The sequence below is a fragment of the Neoarius graeffei genome, chromosome 10 (assembly GCF_027579695.1).
Source record: "Neoarius graeffei isolate fNeoGra1 chromosome 10, fNeoGra1.pri, whole genome shotgun sequence".
NCBI lineage: Eukaryota > Metazoa > Chordata > Actinopteri > Siluriformes > Ariidae > Neoarius > Neoarius graeffei.
Window position 1 is genome coordinate 84492336 of NC_083578.1, and position 19929 is coordinate 84512264.

The 19929-nt window shown below is 42.8% G+C and overlaps 1 protein-coding gene across 7 annotated transcripts in view; it reads right to left on the minus strand.

Moving 5' to 3' along the window:
• The window catches only part of tfe3a (transcription factor binding to IGHM enhancer 3a), a 96681-nt gene that overhangs the window by 40919 nt on the left and 35833 nt on the right, over positions 1–19929 (minus strand). For all 7 annotated transcript variants that reach the window (XR_009655546.1, XM_060932452.1, XM_060932449.1 and 4 more), the window contains 2 exons: positions 11927–12167; positions 11112–11333 (listed from right to left, as the gene is read on the minus strand). Coding sequence is in view for 6 of the 7 variants with exons in the window: in XM_060932452.1 (XP_060788435.1) it covers positions 11112–11333; positions 11927–12167 (463 nt within the window). In the remaining variant the exon portion in view is untranslated. The remainder of the gene's footprint in view (positions 1–11111; positions 11334–11926; positions 12168–19929) is intronic.

Consider the following 19929-nt stretch of genomic DNA (forward strand, 5'->3'; position numbering starts at 1 on the left):
GACATAATACACATAGGATAAGCGATATGCTAACAATATTGCATGCTATCAAACCAAATGAATGAAACCCGCTAGAAAGGAATAGAACATGTTTTTATTCCATCAAAAAAAAAAAAAAAGGGGGGGGGGGGGGGGGGGGGGGGTGTCCTGTATGTATAATAAAAATGTGTTATTTACCAGCTGGGAGGTCCGTATGGTGAAATACCGTGACCGAGGTCTTGAAAGTACTGAGCGAGGCCCTCTGGGCCAAGGTCAGTATTCAAGGCCGAGGTCACGGTATTTCACCATAAGGACCGACCTTAAGCTGGTAAATAATATTTATTTTCTTTACCAAATTCTAACAGAAAACAAGAGCGCCCGAACGGGAAAACCGAGCCGAGCCGCCATTTTGAATCCTCATTCACGTCTGTAATGCAAATGGCTTCCTCCTCGGTATACAAGTGCACTTCCATGGCAGGAAAAAACTACATTTTGCCGCCTATGTAGTCCCCTATTTATACAAAATTGAGTCATTCAGGATTCAGCCATGTTTTTGCTCGGCGTCAGCAACAGTTACAGGTTTTTAGCTTTCTCCTGAAATGTTTTCTTTTATTTCTTCTTCCTCAGGGTAGTAAAACTCGCTTTCGCTGTGAACACTGTCGTTATCGCTATCCATGCTGTAAAATTAATGCTATTCTCCTGAGAAATGCTGGCAAAAATTTATAAGATTTTTGATAATCTTATAAATAAATCTTATAAAAAAAGACAAATGTTGACAAAAAACGCGACTATATTATTTGTTGTTGTGAACGAGCGGGTCGCCAGAGGTCCGTAACCGGGGTCCGTACCGTAGGATACGGACCCGCTCACCAGCCAATCGGAGTGCAGGATTTGGACCGTGAAAAAAATAAATTCCCGATATTTCACTCCAATGATGTCACTCCCAGTGTTTTCCGCTGTCTAGACGCATGTTGTCAAAATGGTGAACCGGTTCAAAATGAAAATTCTTTTGATTAACTTGCTTTTTTTGTGGATGTGTCGATATAATATGAACAGATTCACCACTTGAAGATAAACTTCATATCTTTGCGCCACCCTGTAATATCCTCTATGAACTTGTGAAATGCAAGTTAAAATCTGATTACCGTATTTTCTGGACTATAAGCCGCTACTTTTTTCCTAGGTTTTGAACCATGCGGCTTATACAAAGGTGCGGCTATTCTGTGGATTTTTCTTCCACCGCTAGGGGCGCTCTAACCGGAAGTAGAATCAAAAATAAGATAGACGGAAAATCAATGCAAAGAAGAATTAGCAGATCTTTAGCAGATGGAACACGCACGACAAATTACTAACTGGTAATTATTTTCAAATCCAGCGAAGATGATTAAAGTGACTTGTGGTTTCAAACACAGGAGAAATGAAGGTAAATAAATACCGGTTATTTTCTCTTGGTTCTGTTCCGTTTTAATCAGCAAAGTTGCTGCCGTGTTAAAAGGCGCTGTTCGGAAAGAATCTGTTCAGGTACATACATGTACATTTACAGTACAAAATCGCTCTGTACATGCAGTAAATATCAACATAGATATCTGCGGCTTATAGCCCGGTGCGGCTTGCATATCTTTTTTTGAATTTTTTTTAAAAAATAGAGCGGATGCGGCTTATATACAGGTGCGCTCTATAGTCCAGAAAATACGGTATAAACCTGCAATTCGTTTTAACAGGGGGAAAAAAAAAAAAAACCTACAAATCCATAAATCAGCAAGCACATTCGTGTAAAAATGCCACAAATACGTAGCCGAGTAAACTAAACCCACCCGCCTAGCGGCCAAAAATATTTTTAGTCTGGCTTGCCAGGCTAACAAATACGTGCATCAGTTGTCTGCTACAGAATTAAATTCTGTAATAGGATCATTTCAAAATACTACCCTCTAAGCCTTCTTAGGATCGCAGTAATCTCTGATTACGATCCACAGTGCTACGTGGAACACGACTGAGCAGTTAGAGAAGTTTTCAGTTCCTGTTCTTTAATAGGTCGTAAAAACCCTGACCAGGCCACAGTTTCCCTACCTACATCCCTAGACATTATTCAGCAAAGTCTACAAACACAACATGCATTCAGACATGCGTTCAGTGTCGAGTTTGTAATTAATATTGAAATCGTGCTCAGACCTCAGCCCTGTTCTGTTCAGTCAGTGAAGCAAGCTGAGAACTACAGAATACTACCAGTCCAAAAACTTGTGTAACGCTTATTTAATTAAAGCGTATTGTTCCTGTAAAGTCCGCAGAAATGTTTATTTTTGCGCACAAGGACACTGGAAAAGACTGAAGGCAGGATCGCATTCTTAGATATTGCTCATTATGTACTGTATATAACTACGAACTCTAGGCCATTATTAAAAAATGTTCTGTTTCCGGTCCACCGGCCAGGTGAGTGCCGTTTGTGCGGGTGAAATTTTTTTTTTTAAACGCCGGTTTTTCGACATTTTTTTTCGGGCTCGTAAATCTAAAATCGAACTTGACATTTCCGCATTCCCAGGGCTTTCCACTAAGGCTCATACTAGCCAGCCATGACAAATAAGTAGCCGGGGGGAGGTAAACACACAAACTCCTGTGCATGCAGTTCCCAGAGTTAAATGTATTTTCCACAGACCATTTATTTATTCACTTTACTCAAATACAAAGTAAAATAGCAGTAAATCTTCTTTCTTTTCTTGCGTATTGCATCATGAGGCGTTCCTGGCTTGTAAATCTCTTATTTTCGGTGCATGACACATTCACGCAGCTGAGTGCACGCGCACACCGCATGTCGGGGCGCGGATGAGTTACTCTCCCTTGATCAACGGTTCAGTTTGACATTGTCAGTCCATTAGATAAACATTTTATTAAAATCGAAAATTAATATTTAGAGCCTGTGGGCTACAAAAATATAGTCATTAAAGTAGCCGGCTGGACTTGATTGTGTAGTTGGCTGTATGGCCGGCAGCCGGCGTTTGTGGAAAGCCCTGTCGAATCAGCTCTGCGCATGCGCCGTGCGGCACAAAAAAATGGCAGCCACCATGAAGGAAGGAGATCCGGAGTTTTCAAACATTTGCTTAAGTCTGAAATCGCAAAATGATATTCTAGCGAACAACAAAATAAAGAATCAGAAAAACAAATCATTCAGTGATCATTTTAATAGTGTAATTTCATCCGAACTAGGCCGAACTGTCGATTTAGAACTACAAAAAGCCCGAGTGTCAGACATTTTAAGTACCTTTGTAAAAGTTTTGCAAATGTTGCAGTCAGCATTTAAAGGAACAGTCCACCGTACTTCCATAATGAAATATGCTCTTATCTGAATTGAGACGAGCTGCTCCATACCTATCCGAGCTTTGCGCGACCTCCCAGTCAGTCAGATGCGCTGTCACTCCTGTTAGCAATGTAGCTAGGCTCAGCATGGCCAACGGTATTTTTTGGGGCTGTAGTTAGATGCGACCAAACTCTTCCGCGTTTTTCCTGTTTACATAGGTTTATATGACCAGTGATATGAAACAAGTTCAGTTACACAAATTGAAACGTAGCGATTTTCTATGCTATGGAAAGTCCGCACTATAATGACAGGCGTACTAACACCTTCTGCGCGCTTCGGCAGCGCACTGATATCTGAGCTCCATATCAATGCGCTGTCGAAGCGCGCAGAAGGTGTTAGTACGCCTGTCATTATAGTGCGGACTTTCCATAGCATAGAAAATCGCCACGTTTCAATTTGTGTAACTGAACTTTTTTCATATCACTGGTCACTGACTGACTGACAATTACGTAACTTACGTTGTCCTCGGAGATAGTGTCGCAGACAGTGTCTGCGTAGCCCCCCCACCTTCGCAGACGCTCTGCACGCACCTCCCAAAAATTGTGACCACCGCAGAAGCCTCGCAGACAGCGTCGCAGACAAGAGGGCTCTGATTGGTCCACTCTACATCCGCTGTACACGCACTTCCGCTTCCCTACTTTCCCGGTTTGGTTTGTTTTCACGACCGCCATTTTTAAAAACACGAGCGAAGATGGAGCAGCACGAAGAGCGGTTGATCGAGGAAGTGAGGAAGTACGGACATCTATACGACTCCAGTTCTAGTCATAAGTAACCGGAGGATAAACACTCCACTAACCACACCCACCAACTACTCCTAGCGATTTCGCGACTTCGCGCCCCCTTGCATTGTGGCGGTGAATAACATCGCGCACGCCTATTACTCCCCGCTCAACAATAAATTACAACTGTCTGCGAAAAGCTGTCTGTGAAAGCCTTGTCGCAAGAGCATGCAGAGGCCCTTACTGTTTTCTTCTCATACTTATACTTCCTGTGTTTCATGGACTCTAACAGCATTTGCTTTAGTAATTTTAATACAGAATTTACTTTGATGAAATTATAATCAGGCACTCCAACGCCCCCCCCCCCAAAAAAAAAAGCCTCATCAGATCTGTGCGATTCACACAAGTCCCCCAGACAGCCGTGAAAAAGGCGGCATCTGCCAAAAGGCGCGCCGTTTGCATCCATGCAGGTGCATTACTGCCACCAACTGGGCTGGCGTGTGGAACAGGAGATATTGAAGCAGGGAACTGTATTCTTTTAGCCATTTCTGTTTCTTTTAAACACTTGATAAAGTGATATATCTGACTTGATGCGTTCCGCCATTTTGTTTTTCTCTACTCACGGTGTATGAGCTGATAGTCTGGGAATAGAGTAGCCAATCGGAGCACGCGATTGTTCATATCCAGTAAGTGTGGATAGAATAGAATTATTTTTATTATGACTTAATAAAATGGACCTTCTCAGACTTGATCACGTGACCTGAAATGGGGGGGAAACAAATCCAAAATGGCGGTCGCTAATAGCTCTACTAGTGCACCTGGTGATAGTTTGGACTCGATAAAATGACGCAAGTGTTCACGATTACTGTCGCAAATCATCTTTCAAAGTGTGTTAACAAGAAGTTGGCGAAAAAGGTTATAAATTCTTGACAGAAAATTATTTACAGTGTGTGTGTGTGTGTATATGATTTAGGATGACGGTGTGTTTGTGAAAGGCAAATTCTACCATAACAGGCATGAAACATAGGAAGTATAAGTATGATAAAGCTGCGCACGTAAAGCCAATAGGCTGCGCGCCATTATCTGCTGCTGGCTGCACTTCACTGCACGCGCAAGGATTTCCATCAGTCCAACGTAAGTTACGTAATTGGCTTTATGTGCGCAGCTTTCTGATTTAAGGCCAATTTATGCCGACAACCCAGTCCTTGCAGATGGCGTCTGCGAAGCCCCCCCTTTCGCAGACGCCATCTGCAAGGACTGGGTTGTCAGCATAAATTGGCCTTAAATCAGAAAGCTGCGCACGTAAAGCCAATTACGTAACTTACGTTGGACTGATGGAAATCCTTGCGCGTGCAGTGAAGTGCAGCCAGCAGCAGATAATGGCGCGCAGCCTATTGGCTTTACGTGTGCAGCTTTATCATACTTATACTTCCTATGTTTCATGGACTGTAACGGCATTTGCTTATTTAGTAATTTTAATACAGAATTTACTTTGATGAAATTATAAAATCAGACACTCCAACGCCCCCCCCCAAAAAAAACCCCAAAAACTCATCAGATCTGCGCAATTCACACAAGTCCCCCAGACAGCCGTGAAAAAGGCTGCATCCGCCAAAAGGCGCGCCGTTTGCATCCATGACCTTTAAGTTGGTTTGCTAACTGCCAGAAAAACCCAAAAGAAGAAGAAAATGGCGGAGCGCGTTGCTGAACCAACCAAGGACGAAATAAAAACGCGATTTGAAAACAAAACCCCCCCAAAAAACAAAAAAAATGGAGTAAAAAGTATCTTAAAAATTTTCACGATTCATTATCACATTTTTCACAAATTGCTCCTGTCATTTCACCAGTTTGTTTACATTCCAAGCGGAATTTTTTTTTGTCAGACGTTTTGTATGAAAGGTTTTTATTTACCGAATTTGCAAAAAAATAATGATCCGCTTCTCAAACTCCAGTGAATGTGGATAGAATAAAACAGCTATTCCACTCAATCTCGTCGTACATGGCTTATAGTGAACTCGGTTATAGCTACACGCCTCATCGACTATCAGCTCACGTATGACCAGATTGAGTGGAATAACAAATATTTTTCATGTACTACATGTGCTGTGCTGGATTAAGTGCCTTGTTACAAATCGTGGTGGAAGTTGCTCAAGGGAAAAAAAAAAAAAAAAAACCCAGGCAATCTCAGAGGCGTGAACTACACACCGGTGGCTGAAAATTAATTTAAAATTTATATTAACATGTCCTTTGACTACATCCCTTGATAAATCAGTCCATACATTCATTATATGCCATATTATACAGGATGAAGGATAAGCGTAGCCTGGATGGTACACTGTACCACTTTATTATAGTGCCCCATTTTCTTAAAACCTATTAAATGCCACACTGATGCCAGACATTTCTTGGAAGCTAAAACAGCCAGTGAACAGGTTTCTGCCAAAGTATGTGCAGCACCTGCTAAGCCAAAAGAAAACACGTACTGTTTAGTGAAAAGGCATGCAGAGAACTCAAGCAGAGCGTGCTACAGACTAACCAAGTCTGTTTTGTTCGCCATTGTTTTACAGGGATTTCTGGCCACTAGAAACCACATCCCGGCCAAAATAAACACGCTCACCTTTTTCACTACTGGGGGAAAAAAAAAAAAAATCATCTTTACTGAAATCTAAAACTGACACTATCGCAGGGGTCGTAAACTGGCAGAAAGCCGTGTGGATGTAGACGAAACAGTATTTCAACAGACCGAATGAGCACTTTAAACAAACATTTCAACTGAGATAATAAATGTTTGTTGGGGGGGAAAAACTAGCTGGAGCTTTAGTTTTCAAAGAACCACAGCTTTCAAGTCAGACCTTTGATGTGGGTTGTTGGAGCCAAATCGTGCATTTTTGTGAATTATTTCGCTGAACGCAGCTCATTCTATCAGAGACCTATTCACAGCACTCGAGCGCACAATTTGGATCATTTTTCACAGATTTTTCATTTTATTTACAGTGGTGCCTGAAAGTTTGTGAACCCTTTAACATTTTCTATATTTCTGCATAAATATGACCTAAAACATCATCAGATTTTCACACAAGTCCTAAAAGTAGATGAAGAGAACCCAGTTAAACAAATGAGACAAAAATATTATACTTGGTCATTTATTTATTGAGGAAAATGATCCAAAATTACATATCTGTGAGTGGCAAAAGTATGTGAACCTTTGCTTTCAGTATCTGGTGTGACCCCCTTGTGCAGCAATAACTGCAACTAAACGTTTGCGGTAACTGTTGATCAGTCCTGCACACCGGCTTGGAGGAATTTTAGCCCGTTCATCCATACAGAACAGCTTCAACTCTGGGATGTTGGTGGGTTTCCTCACATGAACTGCTCGCTTCAGGTCCTTCCACAACATTTCCATTGGATTAAGGTCAGGACTTTGACTTGGCCATTCCAAAACATTAACTTTATTCTTCTTTAACCATTCTTTGGCAGAACGACTTGTGTGCTTAGGGTCGTTGTCTTGCTGCATGCCCCACCTTCTCTTGAGATTCAGTTCGTGGACAGATGTCCTGACATTTTCCTTTAGAATTTGCTGGTATAATTCAGAATTCATTGTTCCATCAATGATGGCAAGCCGTCCTGGCCCAGATGCAGCAAAACAAGCCCAAACCATGATACTACCACCACCATGTTTCACAGATGGGATAAGGTTCTTATGCTGGAATGCAGTGTTTTCCTTTCTCCAAACAGAACGCTTCTCATTTAAACCAAAAAGTTCTATTTTGGTCTCATTCTTCCACAAAATATTTTTCCAATAGCCTTCTGGCTTGTCCACGTGATCTTTAGCAAACTGCAGACAAGCAGCAATGTTCTTTTTGGAGAGCAGTGGCTTTCTCCTTGCAACCCTGCCATGCACACCATTGTTCAGTGTTTTCCTGATGGTGGACTCATGAACATTAGCCAATGTGAGAGAGGCCTTCAATTGCTTAGAAGTTAACCTGGGGTCCTTTGTGACCTTGCCGACTATTACACGCCTTGCTCTTGGAGTGATCTTTGTTGGTCAACCACTCCTGGGGAGGGTAACAGTGGTCTTGAATTTCCTCCATTTGTACACAATCTGTCTGACTGTGGATTGGTGGAGTCCAAACTCTTTAGAGATGGTTTTGTAACCTTTTCCAGCCTGATGAGCATCAACAACGCTTTTTCTGAGGTCCTCAGAAATCTCCTTTGTTTGTGCTATAATACACTTCCACAAACATGTGTTGTGAAGATCAGACTTTGATAGATCCCTGTTCTTTAAATAAAACAGGGTGCCCACTCACACCTGATTGTCATCCCATTGATTGGAAACACCTGACTCTAATTTCACCTTCAAATTAACTGTTAATACTTAAGGTTCACATACTTTTGCCACTCACAGATATGTAATATTGGATCATTTTCCTCAATAAATAAATGACCAAGTATAATATTTTTGTCTCATTTGTTTAACTGGGTTCTCTTTATCTACTTTTAGGACTGTGTGAAAATCTGATGTTTTAGGTCATATTCATGCAGAAATATAGAAAATTCTAAAGGGTTCACAAACTTTCAAGCACCACTGTACCTGTATGCTTACGTCATTAACGAATCGTCAAAACGGTTTGTTTAATAAAAAGACACACTGGCCGCTCACAGAAGTTCTTGCTTATCCTGCCCGCTTCAAATTCAAAAAATATACACCATCTTTTGACTCGTGCACACTTTACACTGTCATACAAACTGATCGCTAATTATCTACGTCTACACAAGGACATTTCCGTATTGCTGTGTTCACACTTATACCGGTACGAAAGTGGTATAACTGTATCGATATAAAGTATACCGGTACAGTTTAGTGCATCTGTCCACGCTAGCGAGAAATGTTTGCGGTTTTCTTTCACGGAAGTTGAAATACGCGTGCGCGAAATGTTTCCGTGGTTACAGAGTAACTTCCTTCCGAGAATATGGCGGATGAAACAACGTGTGCGCGCGCTTTTTGTCATCAATGTACAGTCTGTATTTCTGGTGGTCATTTATTCAGTCGAATCGTATAAAACGCACGAGGCAGTTGAGAAAGAAACAAAGAAAACAAATCTCCCTTTCTCCCCCCTCACTTTCTCCCTCTTCCCCTCCCTTTCTCCCTCCCTCTTTCTCTGCTCCATGTAGCTCCACGGTCGTTTTGAGCCATTTTGACGTTTTATTTACAGCTTATCTGTGACGAATCTCAGTCATCCAGGTACATAGTAATCTGTGGTTGGTAGAAGAGAGCAACTGGACTTGCTTGAAGATTCTTGAAAACGTTTCGCCTCTCATCCTAAAGGCATCCTCAGTTCTGTCTGACTAACAGGGAGTATCCAGTATTTATCCTCTCATGGATCATCATAGAATCCGAATCAGAATGCTGATGGCTGCATTGTAGGTGGCTGATAAAAGATGCCATAGACACCCACCTCTGTTCAATGATGGTCGTTCCAGGTTGACAAAAATGAACGATCCTCTCTGGCTAAGATGTCTGCCAGTTTTCTGGAAGTCCTCTCATAGGGATTTCATCCCAAAGTGTGTAGAAACATATCTGTGACGAATCTCAGTCATCCAGGTACATAGTAATCTGTACCTGGATGTAATCCTGTAATCAGGGGTGCCGCCAGAAATTTTGGGCCCCATGAAAGATTAGAATTTTGGGCCCCCCAACTTTCAACAAAAGCAGCAATCCTAAAGCATTTATGGGTTGTATTGCTGCTTACCTCCTTCTCCAAAGGGGGGTTCAGTGGTTTGGTAGGGCGGAGGTCCCCCTGAGGCTGAATCTGTGCATATTTAGGGCACCCCATTAGTTATGAAACTGGTTATTAGCACTAGTTATTAGCACCAGCATAGCGTAATATTTCATCTTGTTTATCACACAAGTCAGTTCAGTTATTAAAATGGAAAAAAATGTCACTGTACAAACTGTAAAAGTGTTCTCTTGATAGGCTAATCCAACCACGTTCATACTGTTCATTTACCATTCGCTAATATTTTGAACACACATGTGAGCGATAGCTACCTTTCTTTGGGAAAACTGAGTGACCAGTTGCCTGCCTCTCTGGCCCCTCTCAGCTTTCAGCTGCCTTTCTTTACATTTTTGACAGCCACTCTTCATATTTAGCGATCATAGACTGTACGCACTCCACTGCTGGCTGGCTGGCTGCTGCACCGCGACACAGCAGCAAGTAGCGTTGCACTGATCAGCACACAGATTTAACGCATCGCGCTTCTACCAGAACTGGACCGTACCATTTCGCAAAAGGGGGAGGGTTAAATGACTATGTTGAAGAACTCAAGAAATAGACAACCTTGTTCAATTAGCTCATTTTACCAGATGGAATATTGCATTGTTATTTCAAAAGTCTTATTAAAATCATTAAAAGCATATTATCAGCCCCTTAAAGGGCCCCATGGCAGTGCTGAGCCCCTAGAATTGTTCTAACCTTTCCCCGCCTGGCGGCGCCCATGCCTGTAATGACCATCATTGAACAGAGGTGGGTGTCTATGACATCTTTTATCAGCCACCTACAATGCAGCCATCAGCATTCTGATTCGGATTCTGTGATGATCCATGAGAGGATAAATACTGGATACTCCCTATTAGTCAAACAGAACTGAGGATGCCTTTAGGATGAGAGGCGAAACGTTTTCAAGAATCTTCAAGCAAGTCCAGTTGCTCTCTTCAACCAACCACAGTTTATTTACAGCTGGAAAGCACGGGTGTATTGTATTGTATGAATAACCCGGAAGACGTAGGAATGGTTCTTTGCACTTGCGCGTTATATTTGTATCGATACAGAGCCACTTCATCTGTCCACACTACAGCAAAGCGCTACAGTACCGGTACGAAACCCATACATTTGTGGGTTTCGTACTGGTACAGTTATACCGCTACAGTACCGGTATAGTCGCTAGTGTGGACAGATGTTGCGGTACGAAAGCGTATCGGTACAAAATCCCTAGTGTGGACAGGGTGTATGATGTACAAGAAGATTTCAGTAAGAGCTCTGAGCTTGTCGTGGTTTAGAAATTACCTCCTCTTTATTGGGGCCGAGACTCAGCACAGCCAGGGGACTGCTGGGAGTGCTGCTGGCGGCTGGGGCCAGCTCGGGGGCGGAGCCTGATTGGGGCGAAGGCGACATGGCTAGCTGGCTGGCCACTCTGTTGCCGAGGGTGTGGGAGAGGTACTGCTTCACCTGCTGCCTCTGAGCCTGCTGGATGTGATACTTCGTCGGGTTTTCCAGGTGAGTCTGAACCTGAGGAGAGGCAAAATAAAAACGCACATTTCGCTTAATTTGTTGCTTAGTCACCACACTGGCTTTTCATTTTACCAAAAATGTACGTACGTCTAAAAAGAAAGAGGTGCTTTATTCATTGACCTTTTACAAGTGCGGCTAACTCGAATGTAATCTATCCAACACATGAAAATCCCATGTTTAAAGAAGCAGTTGGTTTTTTTTTTTTTTTAAGAACCTACTACCTGCAAGTTGAAGTGCAACATGGTCAAGCTTTCACTTTTAGACCCCGCCCCATGTGTAGAAAACTATACATGCTCTCTAGGTTGCCTTTAAAAGAGAAAAGTTGCAAAGCTGAGCAGCTTTGCTTTGGCTTGGGGATGGAGCTCATTTCCGGACCAGAAAAAAAACAGAAACCTAAATCAAATCAAATGTATGGTAATTTCGCAGTTTTTTTTAAAGCCTGGTTGAAATTATAGCATGACTAGAAGGTCTAGAACCACCTTTTAAACTTACATACTGCACCTTTAAAAAGAAACAAACAATGATGCCATCACTCTTAAAACCGGTCTTACAGCAGGAGTACGTAGAGTTCTTCCCATAAGCACACCTACTTTTAGCACCTCCACGGGGACCTGCGTGGTTGTCGGGCGAGCGTTGGGCAGAGACGAGGAGACGGAGATGGCGGGAGTGGAGTCAACGGGCCGAAGCTGAGCGCTGGAAGCCTGCTGCTGGGCTTCTCTCCTCTCCTGGTCCTGCGCCTGCTGCCTCATCAGCTCCTGCCTCATCAACACCCGTGAGGACATGGCAGTCGTGCTCAGGGTCACAGCAGGAGCAGCGGGGGCAACTGAGTCACTAAAGGAGAGGGTGGGGGGAAATAATAATAATAATAATAATAATAATAATAATAATAATAATAGCCTGCCATCACATTACTACTCATTTTAAAGTCTGAACTAGCAATTAGAAATCTCAGGACTGTCAGAAAGCCTCCCGCTGGGCCTTGGAGCAAAACTCTTCATTCACTGCAGACGTTTATTCTCTCTCAAATCAAACAGCACTCTGAATAAAGAAATTTGGCAAATTGATAAATGTAAAAATGTACTACTAATATCAGAATCACTATTAATCCCCGGAGCGAAATTCAAATTTGCTACCAAGCTCCTGAATCAATCAGAGAAGTAGTAAACGTCTAAAAATAGAAGAAAAAATCATCTGAAAAAAAAGAATAAAGTTCAATAACTTACGCAAAAGCAAAAAGAAGTGATTTTATACAAATGATTCCTATATACGTATATTGCACCCGAGTTAAGGATACAGTATACATGGTAAGACAGTGTACCACAGTTATACAGTGGCATTGTACAGCTTGACTGCAACAGGTAGGAATGATTTCCCATCTGTCGCAGTTTCCTACCGGTTCCATTTCCTGTGTCTCTCAGTTATGCATAAAATCATCTCTGTTGATGTACTGCATCGAGTTGCAGATAAAAGGCAGAAACTGAGCTGACATCAGATCAGATTTATTTTCTAAAAGAAGTGAATATATGCAGGTCTATACACACAGACTAATGATGTGTGCTTATGTGTTTGAAAGGTGCTATAATGCTCCCCCCACCCCATTTTATTGTTTCTTACTAGTTCAAATAAGGTGTAAATATGTACATGATTTAAAAAAAAAAAAAAAAAAAAAAATCCAGAAATCTGCCTTCTCTTCAGGAGAGCTTGTTTGATTTTGGTTGATACCCAGCTACGTGTAAACGAAGTATTTATGAAAACGGCTATCTTCTCCTCCCCGTACTAGAAAATAATTCCGTTTACACAATGCTCAAAAACAACCAGGGAAGGCTGTCAAAAACATGTCCAACAAATAGAAAGCCAACCAGAGATCTGAAAGCCAAGAAGGAGGGACCGTCAGATCACAATGCTAAAAAACTCAGTTTTCCCCATAACACGGAGAAAATTCCGTTTTCCACTATTTACACGCAGGCATGAAAACTGAGTTTTCACAAATCTCCACTTTGCCCGGAGTTTTCGAAAGCAGCTGTTTTCAGTGACTGAAACCTCCGTTTACGTGTAAATGATGGGTGCAACCGCATCTCATAAAATATCCGTTTTTATAGATACCCGGCTACGTGTAAATGGGGTCTTAAGGCCTCTGCATGCTCGTGCGACAAGGCTTTCGCAGATAGCTTTTCGCAGACAGTTGTAATTTATTGTTGAGCGGGGGAATAGGCGTGCGCGATGTTATTCACCGGCACAACGCAAGGGGGCGAGAAGTCGCTAGGAGTAGTTGGTGGGTGTGGTTAATGGAGTGTTTATCCTCCGGTTACTTATAATGACTAGAACTTTTTTATAATGACTAGAACTGGAGTCGTATAGATGTCCGTACTTCTTCACTTCCTCAATCAACAGCTCTTCATGCTGCTCCATCTTCGCTCGTGTTTTTAAAAATGCTGATCGTGAAAACAAAAACCGGGAAAGTAGGGAAGCGGAAGTGCGTGTACAGCGGGTAGAGTGGACCAATCAGAGCCCTCTTGTCTGCGAGGCTTCTGCGGTGGTCACAATTTTTGGGAGGTGCGCGCAGAGCGTCTGCGAAGGTGGGGGGGCTACGCAGACACTGTCTGCGACACCGTCTGCGAGGACTGGGTTGTCAGCATAAATTGGCCTTCAGTCTCTTGTCAGTCATTTTGTAGCCACACCCCTTTACTCCACCTCAATTTCAGTCTCAAATCAGCAAGCGCCCAGAGCAGCCAGGTAACAAGCACCAAAAAAAAAAAAACCTCCAAACAAACAAAAAACCCCACATGTGCCTTGAGGGAAAAAAAAACCTTCACAAAAGAAACAAAAGTGAAACCAGAATAAACCCTCAACACTTTTTTTCAAGATGGAGTTAAAAAAAAAAAAAAAAACCCTTCACAAAAGAAACAAAAGTGAAACCAGGATAAACCCTCAACACGTTTTTCAAGATGGAGAGTTTTTAAAAATAAATAAATTTTGCCTCTGGTGAAGGGAATGAAATCCAACACAAAATTCGTGACGATGGTTAGGTTCAGGCATGTATAGAAAATCTGTATAAAATGTTTGCATTTGCAAAAAAAAAAAAAAAAAAACCCATGGTGGGTCTCTCAGCTAATAATACCAACCTGCTAGAGCTTATGAGAAATTATTACGGGGCGGGAAGACGACGGACCCAGGGACAGCGACTTCACAGTAGATGAACTGCCTCATAAAACGTTAAGAAACAAATCCTTCCCGTTTATAGTTTTAACTTTCCTTTGAAGCAGCTGAATGGCTTATCATTTAGCTCGTAATGCTATCAAGCTTGCCTGGGTGTCATGACTGTCCTTGCTATTTTTAACTCGAGCTGGAACACTGTAGGTTCTGGGGACGGAGCTTTGTGTACACGGGTGGGAATATGGAGCGGGCTCAAGGAGTTCAGCCATAACTCTGGTAAAATGCGACTGAATTGAACGAAACTGCAATATGCGTATTACCGACAAAGAATTGTGTCAAGTCTCATGAAATTCCTCCAAAAATTGTGAGAGGAGTTGATCTCAGAAGGCGAGCACCCTTCGAGGGAGGGAGGGAGGGACAGACATCGCCATGACATAATCCCTCTTCGGGCCTTTCAGCCAGCAGGGGATTAAAAATGAGAGGAGTTGATTTCAGAAGAACGTACACCCTCATGAAATTGTTAAAGTACACGTTATTTAAAATCAAGGGTCAAAACTCTGGTTAAATTTTCACAAACAAAATTAAACTGCAACATGCGTATTACCGTCATATAACAAGGCCTTTTGCCAAGCTTCGAGAAATTCGTCTAAAAATTGACAGGAGTCGATGTCAGAAGGAAAACATTCATAAAACTGTCAAATAATTTTGTTAAATCAAGGGCTGTAACTCTGGTAAACTGCGACTGAATTGATCGAAATTGCAATACGTGTATTGCCGACATATAACAAAGAATCCTGTCAAGTTTCGTGAAATTCCTCCAAAAATTGATTTCAGAAGGCGAGCACCCTTCCCTTCCAAGGACGGACGTCACCATGACATAATCCCCCTGGATGGCGTGTTGAGTCCCCGCGGCGAACGCATGATGTAAAACGCGGTGTCATTCCGTGTTCGGTTTGTAAATGGACGGCAAATTCAGACTCCTTTACTGTTGGCTGTTCCAAGACTCTTCTCGACTCTGTTCAATTCTAAATCAAGATTTTTGTTGACGTAAAAAGGTAAGGGGAGTCCGAATACCTCTTTTGAATAATTCCCTGCTAAAAGAATCTTCAGTAAGCTCAAAATTAAAAAAAAAAAAAAGCTTATTTTAGCTCGATGGTGCACAGGGCGCCAAAATCAACTCTCTCTTAGGCCAAACAAAATAATGTGTGTTTCCGGTTACCCGACCGACCCTGTAAAAAAACACTGCGACCCTTCAACTGTTTATGACCATGATAAACTATTTCTCGTGCCCGACCCTACCTGCTTGGCAGCCACCTGGCGAGTCAAACGAGAACTGCTAGGGCGTGTCATATAAACCACTCGATATTTGCCGAAAGACACGAGGCCCGTCAGGAGTAAATTGACAACCAACATGCACCTCCCTCTACCCCAGCCCTTTCAAACCAGCACGGGCACGGCCTGGTAGGACGGTGCCTCGGCCAGTCATTCGCCACCGTGCAAGCGCTGCTCAGGGACTTAAGTTTTGATTTCATCCATGGCTCCAGCCCACCTTTAAACGCTTATAACTCGGACACCGACGGTCGCAGCAAAGCCAAATTTCGTAGGCATTTCTAGACAGGGGTCACCGTTAGATGCAATCGAATACACAGCTGAACAATGCTGCGCATTCTTGCTAGTGTTACAGTGATGATTATCTTAGATTTTTAAGTAGAAAAACTGGCCACCCTTGTGTTCATGCCTCGAAGGATCGGATGTAAATGACCGCTTGCACATGCGCAGTATATTTCATCGATTCTTCCGGGTGCCTATAAAATGGAGGTTCGCCTCGGAACAAAAAGCGACACAGTGGACAGAAATGTTTGCTTGTCAAATCAGCCTATTGCAATGCAAAAGATATTCACAACAATTAAAGGTCCCATGGCATGAAATTTTCACTTTGAGGTTTTTTAACGTTAAAATGAGTTCCTCTGACCTTCTTAAGTCACCCCAGTGGCTAGAAATGTCATAATGTGTAAACCAAACTATGCCCACCCTTTGTCAACATTTGAGAATGGCGCGTCAAAAGGCTCTTCCCTTTACTACGTCAGCAAGGGAGATGATCCCCACGCCCCCCCTCTGGATTGCCCACCCAGCTCAAAAGTTGCCACCGTAGATACGTCACTTCAATTTTGTAGTGAGGAGACCATAGAGGACACAACAACATGGCACCACCCAAGCGAGTGAAACATGGAAGTTGCGCTGTACATGGATGTGACAACACAAAGGAGTCTGTTTTTACTGCCGACGGGAGAGCCCCTGAAGACACAGTGGCTTAATTTTATTTACTCCAATAACACGCCGTCGAGTCTACCCAAGACGGTGAATGTTTGTCGGAAGCATTTTCCTGATGAATTTTTCCACAACTTTGGACAGTACAGGGCAGGTTTTGCACATCAACTGTCACTGAAGCCTGGGTCCGTACCAAGCATCCCTGCCGCATCAGCAACAAACACCGAACAAGTAAGTGTATAACTGTTAAGTCGTTTTGCCGTGTTTTAAAATCGGTGCGTTAGCCTTGCAATGGCTACATTAGCTGTGCAGCTAACCGCTTCCTGCAGTTAGCCAGGTACTCTGCGCTACAAAACTAAAGAGCATGCAGCATGCTCTGTTAAACTGAGTTTAGTCTGGAAATTGACTGTAACTTATGAGCTTATGTTTGACTATTGCTCCGCAATGCATGTCTTCTGTTGGATAAGCGCCATGTTGCTGTAGTTGCTGCTTCTATCCTCTTTGGTTATGGAGTGCGTGTTCAAGCCTAGGGTATTATACGTTCGTAAACTACCACTCCGAACACTCTCTCTCTGTCTCACGTTGAGTTTACGAAAGGAGTCCGAGGGAGAACGGGGTTGTGTCTTAGCAGCGTGGCTACAGGCGCTGATAGCAGCGAGTATGTGTGCGCGCAGCTTGGTCAAGCCCCTCCCCCCACTGCCCGCCCCCACCCTCTACCCTTCCCCGCCTCCATGCTTCTCATTAGCAAAACTACGCACTGGGAAAAGGGCTGAAATGGGGCTTTCTCCCAGGAGGCTATATCTACGTGCCGAGGGTTCATTTCGAGAAAGGCTGCGGATATAACATCCGGAAACCTCCACGAGCCCGTTTAAAGCATCAACAAACCACCATGCCATGGGACCTTTAAAAATATTTCCAAATAAAGAACTATAGAGTAACTACAACATTGTTTCCTACAACAAATCACACAGTTCTGACATTCTGGGATCAGTTGCAAATGTTTAATGAGCATTTTGCAAAAAAAAAAGTTTTCAAAGGAAACTTCTCACTTTTTCCTACCTACCCTAGAAAATGTGTCGTAAACTTTTGGGATAAACAATTTTTTTTCCCTACCTACCGACCCTATTTTGAAAACCCAGGAAACACATTATTTGGTTTGGCCCAAACTCTGTGTGTGTAATCGAGAGGCCTAGATGTATCTGTACAAATATTTGAATTGTGCCAGTTTGGTAAATCCGCTTTGACAGGTCGATAACTAAGAAGGAAAAAAAAAAAAAAAGGGGGGGGGGGGGGGGACGACGACAAACAAACAAACAAAAAACCCTGCAACCTAAGTGAAGAAAATTTCGTTGACTTGATTTTTCAAGGGAAAAGAAAATGGAGAATATTTTTCAGAACCCAGGAGGAATCCTGTGAGCCCAACGTTCTGCGTTCTGGCTGCCGCTTCTCACCAGAGCTTTTTTTTTTTAATTTCTTTTTCTATTTTCATTTTATTATTTTTTTTTCCTGTGTGTTTGTGTAGTTTGATGTTTGAGTGTTTTTGTCCGCCGGTTGTGGTGTAGCTCCGGATCTAGTTTTGGGCGTCGGTTCCCTCCAGGCCTTGGTTCGCTGTGGATGATGCCTGCACTCCCAGCTGTGGACTGCATTGAGCTCGTTGCTCATTTTACATCGTGGTTGTCCAGCGCTCTGTGCTTTAGTGCTTGACGTGATGTTCCGAGCGATGTTGCTCGGTGGCGTCGCGGTGGCTGTGCAGGTGGTTTGGGACACACCAGCGCTCTGCGTGGCGGAGCTTCTCTGCTCGCTTTGTGGATCCATGGCGTGGTGTTCGAGCGATGTCGCTGACGGCGTCACGGCGGCGGTGCTGGAGATGTGGGACTCGTTTTCGTGCGCCTTTTGGTGGGACTGTGGCTGCTACACCACGGGAATTACATCCTGACCCCTACTTGGTGGACTTTTTACTTTTATTTATTTATTATTTATTTTCCTTGTCTATAAATGTAAAGCGTCCTTGGGTTTCTTTAAAGGCGCTATATAAACTTAACTTATTAACTATAACGTTACAAAAATACTATACTCCTTCAGTTAAAGAAAAAAAAAGGAGCACAACTTGATGATTAAAAAAAAAAAGGGCACTTTATAACTGTTTCGAGATTGCGAAGGTTTTCCTACAGACTCAAATCAAGGCACTCCAGTCTAAACACACACCCCTCGACTTCCTCCAGCTACAGTATCCTCACTTTCGCTTCACCACTCGCTAATGCTGCTCGTAATCTCAATTAGGAGCGACACTAAGTCTTAATAATCTTCTACAAATCTCCCATCTCATATCTTAAGTTCAAAATAAACAAATTAGGAAACTTATGACCTTCTGGCCATGCCTTTTCTGGATGCGCTGAGCCAATTACAATACAATGATGGCTTGCTGTCAAATTATAGGCTTCTACGTGAAGGAATGACCACAAACACCGTTTTAAACAGCTTTATGATCTCAAAGCCAACATGGCCCACCTGGACTTACTGTAACAGGATAAACTGCCAAACTAATCTGGAAACCCAACTTCCTAAAACTGAACACAAGACCAATTCATTAGAATAAAATATAAAAACAGAGAAAAAAAAAAAATCCCACACAAGTATCCAGTGTGTCGAATTTCCTGTAAAAACCCCACGTCTCTTTTCCCAATAAGGCCGGCGTTGTGCTGAGTCACTGTGGGAAGTCCCAGAGATTTAAAGCAGCCAAGGGCAACAACAACAAGCAGCAGCAGCAGCAGATGTGCTCACATGCTCAGTGAAGAAGCATGCGAAGCCGGACAGCAGCGTGGCATTCGTTCTGCACGGCTGTGAGAGAGTTCAGACCTCGCGACTTTCCGAAACACGTCTTTGACCTTTGAAAGGTGTCTCGTCATGCAATACTTGGGTCAATCAGGTGTAAGCAAATCTTCGGTTTCAGGCAAAAATTCCTCACTGGGGTAGGGCTGTTTTTCTAAGGAGGGAGTTGCGTTTCAAACTTTAGGCTTTGACAGAATATGGAGTGAGCTGCTCGTGTCTTCACTACCAACATTACATCAACACATGGGGCAAATAAATAAATAAATAAATAAAATCCCTGCTACAATCAACATTTAATTATCATTTGGCTTTAAAAAGGAAAAAAAAACCCTTAGTGAAAATC